We start from the raw sequence: 15,470 nt of genomic DNA, 5'->3' as shown, positions 1-15,470 counted from the left end.
GGCTGAGGAAGGCAGGTGCCGGGGTCATAAAAACTAGGAGATGTGTTCTGGCCTCTGGGTCTTCATATCTTTTACATTTCTAATTAAAAGAGATAAAGAGTGAGGGAGTCATCAATCCCACAGTGATTTCCCAGTTAAGGTTTTAGAGGGGGCTGTAAACTAGGCAGCCCGGCATCATTGATTTTATAATTAGCTATCGTCACCCCAGACTTAAGATGGAGGGAGTGCGGTAGAGGGGCAGGAGGAGAGCTTAAAAGAGCGAGCAGGAGACTTCCGGAGGAGTGGGGAGGCACAAAGATGAAGATGATGAGGAGGTGAGGCCCGAGGGGAGAGTGCGGGAGAGCCAAAGGTGAGTGGAGAGAAAATCCAGAATGAGGAATGTATCTGCAGGCAATGAGCCAAAAGGGAATATAGGTTATATAGCTGTGTGAAAAGAAATGGCATAGTTAATTACCAGTGAAATGTCATGTGAGGATCAAAATATTACTATGATCTTTGGCCAGAAAAAGACACATTAGGCCCAATAATGGATACATAAACCATTTTATTATGCAGAACCCCACCCAAACCCTGTTACATGACTGATAAGAAAATACACGGCGGTGTACATAACCTTCACACACAAAACTTCAAAACAAACCATAACCACTGGAGCTTTATTGCAATGGGAGACAGTGTCCTGACGAGCAGCGCTCGTACTGGAGCTCCCAGTGGAACAACAAAAAAATAACTTCCCTAAGACATAAAGTCAGATTACAACCACAAACGAAGACTATGGAGAAAACATGTAGTGTGCTATCTTCTGGGAAAGAATACCAGGCTCCTCAAAACACTCCTACTTGTAAATAAGGAGAATCGACGTGCACTGCAACACCAGTGACACAAGGTGAACGACGGGCTGGACAGACATTTACTCCTTTCATGACTACTTAATTATAATCCAGCTGTTTAAACATGAGTTTAGCTTCTTTTGCAGATTCTCACCTCTACCTTACACTCAACACGCTGGCATCATCCCCTTTCATTAGCACCGATATCTTGCACCAATACAAACTCAAACATCGACACGCGCATGTGAAAACAGATGATAAAAACAAAAACGTGTAGATAAAATATGCGTAAACACGACACACGCTGGTAATGATTACGATAATGATGAAAGGACACAACTGACATGTTAAGGATCCATATATCAACTTTTCATCTAAAAACTCTTCTATAGTAAAAATAGGGTGCAAATACAGCAGATAAAATCAAGCATCAAAGTGTCTAGCAAATCGTCTTTAGCCAAGCATTGAAAATTTTGTCACACGCTGCACGAACAGCTGTGAGGAAAAAAAACACCTATTTCAAACAAAACCTGAATATAGTTTCCTTGCAGCATAACTCAAGTTAATTATAAATAGAAAATCATGAAAAATGCATACAGTATTGATTAAAAGGTAGGCAGCAATTTTTATTAGGCAGTATATTGCCATAGGGCTGGGGGAAAATACCAACACCATGTCATGGTGTCAGGATCTATAATTTTCTTTGACTCGTTTCATTATTTTAGGCACAAATTTAGAATTGCATGGGTGTGAGATAAGATTTCTGTACAATACAAACTGTAACAAAGACCAACACTAGATATCCAAACGGCTAGCTAGTAAATTAGCATTTATTTTGATAGTCATGAAATGTAAAATCCAGAATCATTAGCGGGTAAAAACTGCAGGTGATGCATAGTGAAAAGCTTATGAGCATTAATTTTATAATAATGACGATATGAAGTTACTGAAGTAGAAAGTTGCATCTGGCATCTATCTTAATAGACTTTAAACACAATCTGTTCAATAAGCTCTCTATTTCAAATGCTTGTCCGTCTTAAAGCGCCTGTGCGTCGCTAAATCTCCTTAACTGCATCTGCACGACGACAATCAACTGCTCACGCGTACAAGAAAGTGCATATCAAACTTAAGTTCTGAGTAAATGGAGGAGTAATATGACGTCCTAGTCCTACACTGCCGCAATATAACTCGAGCGCGATGCTGTATCTTTACTCCATGTTGTCATGAATAGTGTTCAAAGCTGCTGTGGAGAATTTAATGCTGGAAGAAAGTTTTGCCATGATTTCCGGTGGAGCCTGGCCTGCACAAAACATCATGATTACAGCACCTGTCATGACTCCTAATCACAAATGTCATAAAACCAACACGGCATCCATCGTAAAGCTCTCGACATAGCAGCGATTCAACAGAAATCATTCCGCTATGGCCTGCGAACTCCGAAACGCCAGAGCCCCTGCCTAAAACTGTGCAACAGTCTGATGTCAGTCATAAACACGGCGTTGACCCGCCACCACAGGCATTATGATGTTCCTAACAACAAAACAGCTGGGGCGATAACACAACAGTCTAGCAGGGAGAAGCTAAGGTTCACAGCGGAAACAATGTAAATTGCATATTAACATTTTGTCTGTGTGGTGAGTGAGCTGTGTATGTGCTTGTTAGTGGAAGCAATGTGGGACCACATTAACTCCAACTGAGTCCCCCTTCTCCTCTCCTTTTCATCACTCGCCTGGGCTGTCGCTGGATGGTTACCATAGCGAGGTGTCGGCCAGATCACTGGAGGAGGACACAAAGCAGAGTGTGTGTGTGCGGAAAAACTGAAAGAAACACACATTCTGGTTGAAAGAGGAGGTTAGACTGAAGGAGTGGGTGAGTGGGAGAGAGAGGGCTTTAATGATGCTGAAAATTGGCCCGTGACTGCGGTACACCCCTCAGGTAAATCATTGCTACAGCTTGCTGTCAACTTATCTGTCCCCTTGTCCTCCCATCTCGCCCCTCCCACTGCCTGGCTCTGTCTCACACAGTCTCCCCCGCCTCACCCTGACTCAACTCTTTTACGACCACATATTCAAAACTTCCATCTTCCAGCCATACTCACCCTGTCACCATAAATAATTGTTCTCATGCGTCTGTGTGCATTAGCAAGCTTTGAATTCACAGTGTTGGCGTGAAACCGCTTCTCAGTGGGACCAGAGGTGGAAAGTAACTGAGTAGATTTACTCAGGTACTATGCTTAAACACAGTTTTAGAGCACAAGTATCTCATTCTTCCATTCTGACAAACTTTAGGTTTTTACTTTTCTCCACCCAGGGAAGAAATATGTTTCTTTTTACTCCACTGCATTTATCTGGCTGCTGTGTTCACAAATTACTTTGCAGAGGTTGTACACACAAATCAAGCCGTGAGCTCATAAAATATGATGCATCGCTGGAGTTTAAAACCAGCCAACCTGACAGGAAGAAATTTGTTGGCTTGTTTGGCCTCAAAGAAATTTTCATTTTAATATGCAGCCAGTAATGCAAAGCTCCATTTTTCAACATTAAATCTTCAACTCTGCACCATTTTGTTGTGATCGTCTTATCGCCACTTGGCTTGCCCTTCATTGGAGGGAATACACACTAACCTAAATCCTGCAGAATATCTTAAGGACAGGCAAGTAGTATATCCACCTGTCACATTATGTTCCTCTTTTAGACCCTATAACAGCAGCAGTATACGAAATAGTTATATCAGTTGCAACATTAAATACTTTCATGTGTTTCACATGTCACAAGGCATGAAAGGCAGTGGTGGAGGGAGTACTCAGATGCTTAAAAAATACTACTACAACATAAAAATACTCCATTACAAGTAAAAGTCCAACATTCAAAATGACAAAAAGGTGAAAGTTCTTGTTCCACAGAAACATGGGCTCTGTGTCTGATATATCTCTTTTATATGTCATTATTAGATTGTCAATACTCATGCAATGATGCGTAAGCAGCATTTTACTGTTGCAACTGGTCGAGGTGAAGCTACTTTTAACTACTTTATGTAAAGTTAGGCAGTTTAGTCCAGTGATTTCCGACATGAGGCGAGGCCTTGAACAATTTGGAACCACTTGAGAAGTTTAGAGGAGAAATCCTTGGATCAGCAAACAACTCACAGACATCCACAGCACGACAAGAGGCCTCAGCAAGACACTGCTGTTTGCAACAAGTCATGGGCCAATAGGGTGAGCAACCACTGGCTGAATCTTTCACAGTGCATTGCATTTTATAAGGAGTAAAAAGTAGAACGTTTCTCTCTGACATGCAGTGGCGTAGAAGTATACAATAGCATAACATTGAAATACTCAAACACTGCACAAGTACTTCAAAACTGACATGAGTAAATGACTTACTTACTTATCATCTACCTCTAGAGAAAGGAACTTCTCCTCAAATTGACAGTATATACAGTACTTTTACATTGGTAATATTCTGAGTGCATGACAATTTATGTAGGATTACTCCTTTTATACTTGAGAATGATGGATGCACGTTTCCCTCTTCCTGTGTGTGTGTGTGTGTGTGTGTGTGTGTGTGTGTGTGTGTGTGTGTGTGTGTATTCTATGTATGATTGATGAGGTGGGAGGTTGTACCTGAGAACAGCGTCCGTGTGCTCAGGCAGCAAAAGTGCTGTTTCCTCTCCAGAGCTGTGCCTTCCACACTGAAGTGGATCAGATTCCTCCTCCTTAACACCAGAGAGCAACACACACACACACACACACACACACACACACACACACACACACACATGCACGCACACACAGAAGCACACACGCTCTTAACACATGTCTGTCCGGCAGCTATAATAGTCTAATAACTTGCAGACTAGCGGCCTAATTGCTTCTAGGAGATAACGTCTGTATCAAACGATCCACTGCCCATGTTTAACTGGTGTGCATGGTTATCAGCATGAAGACATAGCTCATTTTCAGTATCACGTATAATTACACAATGGTGACGCTGAATGGCTCAGATAGCACGTCTCACCGAATCAGAGCTGTGCGCCACGGTGTCGGCGCTGGGCTGGTGCGGCGAGGAGAGCGGGGCAGGCTGGTTGATGACCACCACGGTCCTCTCCACCTCCCTGGGCGAGGGAGGAGGGGTTGCCAGGAGCGAGGAATCAGGCTCGCCCTGCTCACACAGGCTGTAGTGTCCCAGAGGTCTTGGTGGACGGAGGGGCTGCAAAGCCTCTGGGTTCTCGTCCTCAGAGTCAGATAATGCACTGCCAGGCCGCCCTGCCAGATAGAAACATTGACAAAAAGAAAAAGTGTTCACTTTTCCTCAGAGCACCGCCGCTGTCGCCCATGACTTAGGCCGTTCTGAACAATATTTAGTGTTGCTGCTGAATGATAGTTAACACTTTTATTGTTCACATCTGCGGGGCATACAGTAGATTAATGCTTGGCTCCGCTCACCTGCAGAAGCACTCGAGGCAACGCTCCACTTGGCACTGGCCACTGTTCCCATCTTCTGCTCCAGCTGACAGATGTACTCCATCAAGTCCTGCGGTGGGAAATACAGCCATCATATCACACACCCAGGCAGGAGTTTCATCATGGCTTCAGCAGCCATCACCCTCACGATGCCCCCACTTCATCAAACTAAAGCCGCATAAAATGGTTACACAACATATACACAAACACAACATTTGCTATTATGTAAATATCATTATCATTGTTCCATAAACACGTATGCATTTGTTTGATTTATGATATGCCACAGACTGGCTGCCATGCTCCCGTATGGTGGATGTTAAAATCAAGCTGGACACTGATTTTCAAAACATTGACCATCTACTCTGCCAGTCGCGGGCAAATGTGATTGTGGTTAGCCAACAAAACTTTGCAGGCACTTTAACAGCAGCAGCACTGACTGCCCTGAAATCCACTGATTTATATTGCACTATAAACAATTTATACTGCACAATAACAACTAAGAAGACAACAACAGACAGAAGATTCCCAACACCTGGGACATTCACGATCCCAGTGTGTATATGTTGCATCAGTAAGCTTTAGGATATGAATATATTATTAATGCAGAGTTTTAGAATAACAATTATTATTCACAGGTGCACTCGAGCTTGAGGTACCAGTTGTAACTAATCTTGTGTTAAAGCTGATAATGAGCTAAGGGCTGCAGCTGTGAGCTGATTAGGATAAAATGGCCGATTGACTTGTTAATCCATATAAGCCCTTTGTCAGACCTTATCTGTTGATAATGAAAATGGCACAAAGTGAGTGCCTGTGATACCATTCATGCAGTGTTGACACATGAATATAGCAGTCTCATAACATTACAGTTGTTTTCTCAAACGGTGTGTCTAACCTGTTTCTCTGCAAGTAGCTGCTCCTTCTCTTTCTGGGCGACCCTCAGGCTGGCCTTCAGCTCCTGGAGCTCCCTGCGGGTTTCACTCAGCTGGACCTGAATCATCAGAAGACAGCAGAGTACATCAGGAATCGCGTGACAGATAATCTGACCGTCAGCTGTGTAGTATGCAGAGTCAATCTCAGGAAAGTTAAAGGAATAGTTTGACATTTTTGGAAATACGCTCATCTGCTTTCCTGCAGCAAGTTAGATGACAAGATTGACACTACGCTCATTTGTCTATGATTAATGTAAAATCAGAGCCAGCAGGCAATTAGCTTAGCTTAGCATAAACATGGTGATGATAGGACTCCAGAACATCACTGTGCCAGGCCAAGAAATGGTTACAGCATGCAAACTCATGCTGAGTTGACATTTTTACTCTTCTGTTTGTCTGTTTGTGAATAATATCAAACATGAAAAGAATGTCACGACTATTAAATTCAAATTTTGTGCATTTTTACTTGTATACATGTAGCTTTATTTACTGCAATCACACTGAACTCGCAAAATGACCCTATAACAAGAAACAGTGCCTGCACTGAGTTCTAGCTCTCCTTCTCACCCGGTTGCAATCCTTTTCTCTCCCAAGCTCAACCTCCAGCTTCACTCTCTCCATCCTCTCCTCCTGCAGCCTCTCCTCCATCCTCTGCATCTCTGTGCTGAGTTTCTCCAGACGCTCGTGGTCCTTCTGTTAAGGTGACACACAGACATTTACTCAGTATATGACATAATCATCTTCAGGTTAAAAACCTGACTCATCTGCATAGCTACAATACACAATAAGTATTCACTCACTATGCATCTTGAAGCCATTAGATGCTGTTCTGAAGCATTATGACATCTAACAACATAGCTCAGATGTCTGTCTGTCAGTAATTCAAAACTTTAACAGTACCACTGTCCAGATATATTTAAATTTCCTGAATTCTCCACTTCAGATCCTCTGTTCACCTCAGCAGTACGCTGCAGATTCTGTCTCTCCTGGGACCAGCAGGCTCTTTCCTCTCTCAGGGCCAGACTGGAATCTGCGAGCTGAAGGGTGAGCTGGGCAGCCTGCAGACGAGCCTGATGCAGTTCAGCCTGCCCGTGATCCCTCTGCGCTACCATGGCACTCAGGTCGCTCTTCAAGCCCTCTGCAGCACGCTCAGCCGTGTTCAGACGCTCCCGCAGGCTACGCATCTCCTTCAGTGTTGCCTCGCTCTCCGCCTGGTCATTAAGGAACAAGAAAGAATGTGTTGACCACATGTCTGCAACTGTAGGTGATTTGCTGCATAATGCCAGTCCTGAATATGACTAATGCTGAATTTGAAATGCCAAAGAAAGATTTTAGAACATGCTGATATAAAACTCTTATTTACAGCTAAGCATATTTATGAAAAAATACATCCATGTATCAGCCGAAATCACAAAGCAACGGTATAAACAGAAAACAACATCTCATCTGTTGGAATTGAGACCATGTCTGCCCCAAATGAATTCTGCTGTCAGGTGCAAATACTTCTCCGCTTATAATGCATGCTGAATTAAAAATGCATGCAAAACTGTCTGGTCCAGATTTCACTATCAATCCATTTATCATTCCCAACCCTCCTCTCAACTGTGTCGCCTCGGGTTTCCCACCTCTTTCCTGTGGGCAGTGGTGAGTTTCTGGGTGAGGGTGGTGATGGTGCTTTGGAGCTGCAGGACACTTGTGTCTCTCTGGGCCAGCGAAGTCCTCAAGCCCTGGAACTCCTTAGACAGGCTCCGGAGTTCACCCTCCGTCTGTTCCAGCTTGGTCTAAAAAAACAGAAAATAAATGACGCAGATGGGCAGGGAGAATGAGATACAGAAGAAAAGAACAGCAGAGACACTGGTTTTATTATGACATACAGCATGTTCTGAATTATAATGACCTGCAGGCTCTTTCTCTCACTCTCCTCTTCTTTTCTCTGAGCTCCAGCCCTCTTTGCTCTTTCCTTCATCCTGCACATACACAGATTTCATTACTGACTAGTGAAGACCCACAGCCCCACAGAAAACTAAAAGGATGAGGAGAGGAAACAAAGAGAAAAAGAAATAAAATGTCATACCTTTCCAACTCTGTCTCTCTTTCCACAGTTCTCTGTGTCAGGGTTTTGATATCCTCCTCCAGCTCTTTGATTCGCACTTTGCTCTCCTCCCTCGCATCCAATAAAGTACTTTTCTCCTGGGCTAGTGATTCTCCTAAAGCCTGCTCCTCCTAACAGACCAGAGGCATTTTTAATTATCATGAGGAATTTTAATTTATCATGACACAGACTATGAAAATATTTCACATTTAACAATTTAATATAATAATGAAGACATTTTATTGACTTACTATTTGGAATTTTAGATTGAAAAAGACAGGATACTGTTCATGCAGACACTTATCGGAGAGTAAAGGCACAGATGCAGAGAAAAGTATGGAAATGGTAACAGGCAAATTGGTCCCAATCAAATGATCTTGGCCCTGATTTGCCTAGCTCTATACACCACCTTCTGCTTCTTCTCCATCTCCTCGATCTTCTCTCCACTCTCCTTCAGCTCTTCCTGCAGCCTGGCAATATCACTTTCTAGCTCTCTGCGTCGTCTGTCCCAGGCCTCCTTCGCCCTCTTGTACTCCACCTTCTCCTTCTCCCTCTGCCTGTTTGTCACCTCCTGCACCTGCAGCATCTCAGCGCGCTCTCGCAGGCATTCCTGCAGCCGACACTGAAAAGAGACAGAGGGAAGCAGGCAGTGGACGGGGAATCATAATTGTGCTCCAGTCTTTGTGTGCCAACAGTAAACAACAGTATTGATTCCATACATGTATTCATACGTTTAATCAGCTATCACTGATTTTGCAAAACTGAAAATATACCCCTGACTAACTTATCTAGTCAATCTGTTCTGTATTTGTCATGTTTACCTGCAGCAGTTCAGCCCTGGGCACTACCAGCAACATGTCGGTGCCTCCATCCTCTCCATGCTGCTCCTCCTCAAGGGTCACCAGATCCTCAAGTGGCTTGGGAGCACAGAAAGTGAATTTGGAGCTGCGGGAGCACACTTCCCCCTTTGCACTGATATATACAAACTCATACTCTTGGGAGTTGGGCTTTGGTAGGTAGGAGGCTAAAAAGTAGAAGAAAAAATAGAATAGAAACATGATGAAAATTAATTTACAGTGAAGAATAATTGTGTTTCGAGCACATTTCTTTGTTTTCAAGCTGGCTTCCCATTCCCCCTATGCTATAAATAGCACTGAGCATGAATGAGGTGGAGGCTCAGGGCACTTAGCTAATGTCATTTTAGAGGAGCTGATTGCTTTTTAAGATTACTAATCTTAATAACACAGATCTGATTTGCATTCATACAAGCTCTGAAATTGTTTCCACGTTTATATGGCACCCTTATTGTAATGCATCAATTATTATATTTACTGACTGAAATTTAGTTTTATTGAAGCATCAATTTATGTGAATTGTTGCAATACACCTTCCGACCACCAGAGGCAGCACTCAGGTAGTTCAGCGCAGGTGAGTGAGGACAGAAAAATGGCGTTGCGCGCTATTTTTGATTTTCCAGTTGTCGCAATGACTAATAGTAATTATGTGCACGCTTTAGAATTTGTTTTCCCCTTTTCAGCAACCAGAGATGGACTTTTTTCCCCAACCTGATAAACCATCAACAAGTCCAGCTTCCTTTGAGTAAGTTCCCATTTTCGTCATTCTTCCATTTAAGTACTAAATGAACCTCTGAAAGACGCAGGTCGTTTTAACGTCCGTATCAGGGCTAGCCAAGTCCTGTGTTTCTTCAGTTTGGAGATGCCTCTTAAATTGGAGCTGCTTTATGAGCACCTATACTGCTCAGATAAATGGTCACATTTTGTGAGATTGGTTTATTTTCTGTGGGGTTGGAGAATATCGACTTGCATCTCTTACTGTTCAGGTGAGTGATTGGCACAGGACATGTTAACCATGAACGGAAGTAGAGGGAAACACTTAAGGTTAACCTCCACCCACCGTCTGTTTGATAGCAAGTCAGCCATCAACACATGCAACAATCCACTGCATCTTATTCAGAGTTCAGAAAGCTATTAAAGCCAGTAATTTGTGGGAACAGGAGGTGCAGACTACATTCACAGGGCCCTGCTGTTTTGCTAAATTAACAGCTAACTAACATTAGCTCCAATACTTCAGTAAGCTCCAGCAAGCTAACTGCTCATTTACCAGCGTTTCACAATCTGCTGTATTTTTACCCACATTAAACACAAGATATCTCAGTTAATAACTGTTCTTTGCTTCCAGTGTTTGTGCTGGACTAAACACAAAACAGAGCTACTGTGCTCTTCTGAAACCAGAGTTGAAAGTAATATAAAGTCTTTAATCAAACACAACCATCCACTAGACCTATTGGAGCAAACAGCATCCAGTTAATGATGCTATCCATGCTCATTGTCTGAAGTTTGCTGGCTGTGATTATGTGCTATTATCTGGTTACTTTTACCTTGCCAGGCAGCTGGAGATCACACGACGCGAGAATCCGGTTCTTGTCATCTGCGCAAGAGGTTAGGTACACTGACAACTGACTTCCATTTTATTTGCTAGTTTAACCATATTTGTCCATATCTCCATATTCATGATTCACTGTCCTTTGATATCCACCCTTCAAAAAACAGGCAGGAACCGATGATGTAATGCTTCCTGCTTCCCACTCTGACCAGAGAGTAGCCAGCCACATCCCGTGGCTTCATCCAGACTGTAAAGTAAGCTAACCTAATATTATCCTTATCTCACATAGTTGATGGCTTCATGTTTATCATGATTTACTTGGAATTCCTGTTTCACAACGCATGTACAGTAAAGGGACCAGATGGAAAACAGACAGGAGGAATGACATACAGCAAGGTTTATGAGCTGTATTGTAACTCACAGCACCAGCTTGGGTCACAGAGCAGGCAACCTTCTTTTTAAATCACTGCACCGTGGATGATAAGGAGTTCTTTAGACTTTCCTTCCTCTGCTCTTCTTCCGAAGAAGAATGACATTGACAGTATGCTTAAGTTAGTGATAAATCAGAGGTCAATGCCACACTTGCCGCACACGTGTCTCTCTCACTGAATCATGCTTATCAGTTGCCACTGACAAACAAGACAGAGTGAACACTGTACTCTCCAGTGAGTAGTAGTCAGAGCAGGCTTTCAGCCATTGTCTTTGTCATCCTCATTATTCAACCTCCTGCATTCTAACGAAATTCATTCAAACCACGGCAGAGACTGTGTCTTTGTTACAGACCAAGCTAAGAGGGATATTTGTCTTCTGCACGGGATATTTGCCCTTTTACATCTGTGGAAATACGCTTTTAAGATTGGAATTACTAACATGATCCTCCACTCAATACACCAGTTGCCAGCCTTTTGTATACAACAGAGCAATTCAATTTACAGAAACATAAATCCCCTGCTGAAGGTTTTATGTGCAGATCCAAGCACTGTACTAGTATAGATCCCGGCTAACTGTGGGAAATAAAACACAATTAGAAAACAAGGGCATGACTACCCTGGAAGTGCACACAGCAGTTGACATCTGTGCCCTCTTGATAGTCAGGTGGGACCAGCGCCCAAACAAATGTGTGGTAGTCCTTCACTGATGACCATCCCACCTGAGGAAGAGAACATGCACACTGTGATTTCACCCTTAAATACATATACTCTTTATTGACTTGATTTTGGTGACAGTCATCAGGTTAACAATACCTTAAAGAGCCCTATCCAGTCATTGCTGGCCCAGTTGTGCTGTGAGCTCAGTGTGTAGTGGCAGTCGACTCGGCTCTGAGGGAAGTAACTGCAGCCCACGTTTCTGAACTCCACCAGCCAAGCCTTCTCCATGGCAACACACAAGAAAGGCAGGCTCGTTTGCACCTATGGGAAAAAAACAGAAGGTTCAAACTTATGTGGATTTTTTTTCAAAGGTTATTTACTCCATGTTCAAGATAGAAACTGACATGAGCACACTGTTAAATAGGTAAGAGGTGAGCGCTGGAGAACAAACAAGACAGAGGCAGCGCTCTGTGAATATTTACTCAGCGTAAGAAGATATCCTGACTGGGCGCACACTTGAGGAAAGGACACCAGAACTAAACCTCAGTGACAGCCTAGCCTTTGAGCAACATGACATATTGCGTGTTTGTCACCGCGGCTATTTCAGTCATCGTCAACATCATTTGCTATTGTACACCGTCACGTGTGAGCATGCGGCACAAGGTGTCTGGGGCCTGGGGCAAACATGTGGTGGGGCTCAGATTCCACTGGAAAATACTCTCTACTTAAATTTTGAGGAATTTCTGCCCGCAATTAACCACACCACCTGGAGACAAGTGTGTCTTACAGAAAGCATTATTTATTCATTTAGCATTGGGTGGGGTATTGACACCACTATAGGTCATAGGTGCTTGGATGTACGAGGCAGAAATTCAGACTCTATCAACAGTCTAATATGATGACACGTGCAAGCAAAAAACAAACAAAAAACACTTACAGACAACTCAAAAAGCCCTATTTGGGGTTTGTAGTGTACATATGCTGCTATGCGGATTAACTGTGACTTTCCCATACTTTATATTTATTTCCCTTTGTGCAGGCGTAATCCAATGTAATTGTAGGAGTGCTGAGTTTTCTATCATGGTGATGCATCCCTCTGAACGGGGTCACCACAGTATTAACTTTTGAGTGGAAATATTGCAAAGCATTTTGCAGATGCCGTCGAAAACCCTAGATCCATGACGAAAATATACAGTTGCTTTCGGAGGGTTCACATTACACAGCACGAGGCTTGAGGCCCAACAGTAGCACATGTCGAGAAAACTGTGTGCCATGCACGTCGATTCGAAATTGGGAAGACAAACGTGTAATCTCAGCCATCACAGGCAGATCTCAACCTGTACTCCTTAATTATCATTGTTCAATTAGTCAACGTGCTGCGCGTGCACGTCAGATGAGACAATAACAGGCTTTGTCAACTACAAAAGACATCTGCGCACATCATCTCTCGGCCGTCTCTGGTGTCTCCCTTACCTTTTTTTTTTTATCGCCCTCACTTCTTTGTGGACAGCCTAGACGAGGTGTCTCTCTGTCAGATGCAGGAGTCACAGTCGGTGAGGACACAACCAAAACACGAGCGATACGATCGTGCTCTCTTCGTCGGGCTCGGTTGCTCCACTAACCCGAAACAATAACAGAAAAAAAACTCAAAGCAAAACACAAGCATGACAGGCTCCCTTCTACTGCGGAATTATGGGAGCTGTTGTTCACCACGTCGGTAAAACCACGCCGAAATATCGCACTTCAAACTACAATCCCCAAGCTTGAAGCAGAGAGGCAGAGGTCGCGCTGTACGTAATATGATGCCTCTCATCGGAGGCTGTTGTTTTTCTCATCGGATGTGAAGACGCGGAGCGCCATTGGCTGTTCGAAACAGTTGCAAAAACTGACCAATGAAAATGCGTATCGTGTGTGCGATGAGGAAAGCGACGGTCGGCGGGCATGACTGTGAAGCAGATGTGTGCAGAGTGGGACCACATTGATCCGTGTTCATTTGCTGATAAGACTTATTTTTTATTTAGGCTTCAAAGAATCTTTGCAGATGTGTTTACTCTGACTGCTTTGATGTTGTCAATGTTATAATTAGGCATTATTTTCCATGCAACTGGGACAGAGATTATGTATGTTCAAAGGCTGTTTGTTTTCAGTGACAGTGAAATACAGTACTATAGATTCATAATAATAAATTGTTGTCTTGTTGAAGGAGGCTGTTCCAGCTAAACCGGTCTACTGAGTTGTCTGCAGTGGTGGAAGAAGTACTCAGATCTTTTACTTAAGTTGCAATGCCACAGTGTAGAGATAGTCTGCTACAAGTAAAAGTCCCGTATTCAAAATCTTACTTAAGGAAAAATACAAAAAAAAGTTTTATCACCAAAATATACTTAATAATAAAGCACCAAGTGCTTGTTATATTGTGATGCGTTAATGTGTAAGCATCATTAATGTTGCAGCTGTTAAAGGTGGGGCTCGTTTTAATTTATGCACTGCAGCAATGCTTAATCCATAAAAAAAAACACATCAAAATATAGTGGGTGATTATATTTTGTATTGATAATCTGACTCTGCAAATTAGCAAGTAACTAAAGCTGTCATAAATGTAGTGGAGTAAAAAGTACAATGTTGGCTTCCAAAATGGAGTCGAGTAGAAGTATAAAGTAACATAAAATGGAAATACTCAAATGAGCACAAGTACCTTAAGACTGTTCTTAAGTACAGTACATGAGGAAATGTACTTAGTTACATTCCCTCAGTAGTTACCTGTATAACTTTGCTGAGCAGATCTTATGACATCAGTCCTTGTTTCAGATTTGGTAGGGAGTTCGGGTTTTATTCAAACTCAGCAATCCTACTCTTTGGAACACGCCCAATTTTGGCTATTGGCTTGAGAGGTACTTCACACAGTGTATCCTGCTTTTTGGTGAGGGAGGACAAATGAACAGCACGATGATGTTCCAGCATTGGGCAGCAGATGGCAGTATACCATTTTGTAAAGCCAGTGTTTCAGATTCAGGCTGTCACATGCTGACCACAGACCCTAAAATCCTACAACACACAGTGCATGCTCTCCAGCCCCATGAGACTATCCCACTGTCTTGTGAAGTAATCTTAGCTCACATGTTTTGTCCTTTTCCATAATGTAGGAGAGACATTAGGATAAATTAATATACTACTTAATTAGGCTGTGGCATGAGATTTGAAATGGGAAAAAAGGCCAAAGTCTCCTCAAGTTTTTATTAATTAAGCCATGTGCAAAAGGTTTTCCAAATATTACTACAGGGACATCAAAGTACACGACTGGTGAAGTAGGTACATGACAACACCCCGGGATGTGGAAAGAGTGGTTGAATGGGAGTATATTACAATAATTTGTTCAGTTGTTTGCCTTGGACCAAAATGCCTATTTGTGACTTTTTAAAGTAAAGGCATATTTAAATAATGGCATTGTAATTAAGTGTGAACTCAGGCTCAGTCAATTTTAAATTTAAATCCTGAATAAAAATGATGATGAAGGGAATGTCCATTGCACTACACTCAGTAAACGCAAAAACCCAGATCACAGAAGTGGAATTTATAGTATTCAAGATTTAAGGTTATCATGCCTCAGCAACAGCAGCTTAATAATGCTTATCCTAAATTATTATAGTTATTGATGTTCTTCCCACA

General features: G+C 42.6%; 1 protein-coding gene across 1 annotated transcript; it reads right to left on the bottom strand.

The window, feature by feature from the left end:
* Positions 1-526: 526 nt before the first annotated feature.
* calcoco1a (calcium binding and coiled-coil domain 1a) lies at positions 527-13,501 on the bottom strand. The gene is made up of 15 exons (XM_070968412.1): positions 13,281-13,501; positions 11,964-12,128; positions 11,767-11,869; positions 9,138-9,340; positions 8,726-8,938; positions 8,299-8,447; positions 8,122-8,191; positions 7,850-8,005; positions 7,181-7,435; positions 6,792-6,917; positions 6,188-6,283; positions 5,275-5,362; positions 4,847-5,094; positions 4,453-4,544; positions 527-2,606 (listed from the first exon to the last, which is right to left on the bottom strand). Exons 2-15 carry the CDS (start codon positions 12,093-12,095, stop codon positions 2,579-2,581), a joined length of 1,959 nt encoding a protein of 652 aa, XP_070824513.1. The 5' UTR covers positions 12,096-12,128; positions 13,281-13,501; the 3' UTR covers positions 527-2,578.
* Between the last annotated feature and the right edge of the window lie 1,969 nt (positions 13,502-15,470).

This window comes from Chaetodon trifascialis, chromosome 8, assembly GCF_039877785.1.
Source record: "Chaetodon trifascialis isolate fChaTrf1 chromosome 8, fChaTrf1.hap1, whole genome shotgun sequence".
Lineage (NCBI taxonomy): Eukaryota > Metazoa > Chordata > Actinopteri > Chaetodontiformes > Chaetodontidae > Chaetodon > Chaetodon trifascialis.
This window is presented reverse-complemented; position numbering and strand designations above follow the sequence as displayed.